The 470-nt window shown below is 50.4% G+C and overlaps 1 protein-coding gene across 1 annotated transcript in view; it reads right to left on the reverse strand.

The window, feature by feature from the left end:
- The window catches only part of LOC119594478, a gene marked incomplete at its 5' end in the record, with an annotated part of 1,561 nt that extends 1,247 nt beyond the window's left edge, over positions 1-314 (reverse strand). The window contains 1 exon segment of the mRNA XM_037943514.1: positions 80-314. Coding sequence (XP_037799442.1) covers positions 80-311 — 232 coding nt within the window.
- Between the last annotated feature and the right edge of the window lie 156 nt (positions 315-470).

The raw sequence follows: 470 nt of genomic DNA on the forward strand, positions 1-470 counted from the left end.
AGAGTAAAAACATTCTCCAAATCCCCTGAACTGAACGACAACTGGACACCTCTGAACATCACATCCCAAAAGAACTTACTCTTGAGAGCGTGGCCAACCCTGTCGCACGGTTCTCCAACAGTCACGCACTTGACGTAGAACTCAACCTTGGGGCGGGAGTTCATGTTAGCCTTCAGAGTCTCCATGTCGAGATGCGTGAGGGGCTTTCGCAGTTCGAGTAACGCCCGGGGAACAGGTGCATTTCCTCGTGGGAATCCCAGGGAAACCGACAGAAGGGTTACCAGCACGAAGGCGAGGGCGGAGGGATGCATTTTCTATGGGAAGAAAATGGGGGTTGGTTAGAATTCTCCTTTACAGGTAGGACTTAAATAAAACGGGTTAGCTTGACAGACGGGCGTGGAAGTTCACACACAGAAAGCGATTATACCGAGGCCTTTTCGTTGTATGGATTCTCCAGGGCTTTCAGAAAC

The sequence above is a fragment of the Penaeus monodon genome, chromosome 34 (assembly GCF_015228065.2).
Source record: "Penaeus monodon isolate SGIC_2016 chromosome 34, NSTDA_Pmon_1, whole genome shotgun sequence".
Classification (NCBI taxonomy): Eukaryota; Metazoa; Arthropoda; class Malacostraca; order Decapoda; family Penaeidae; genus Penaeus; species Penaeus monodon.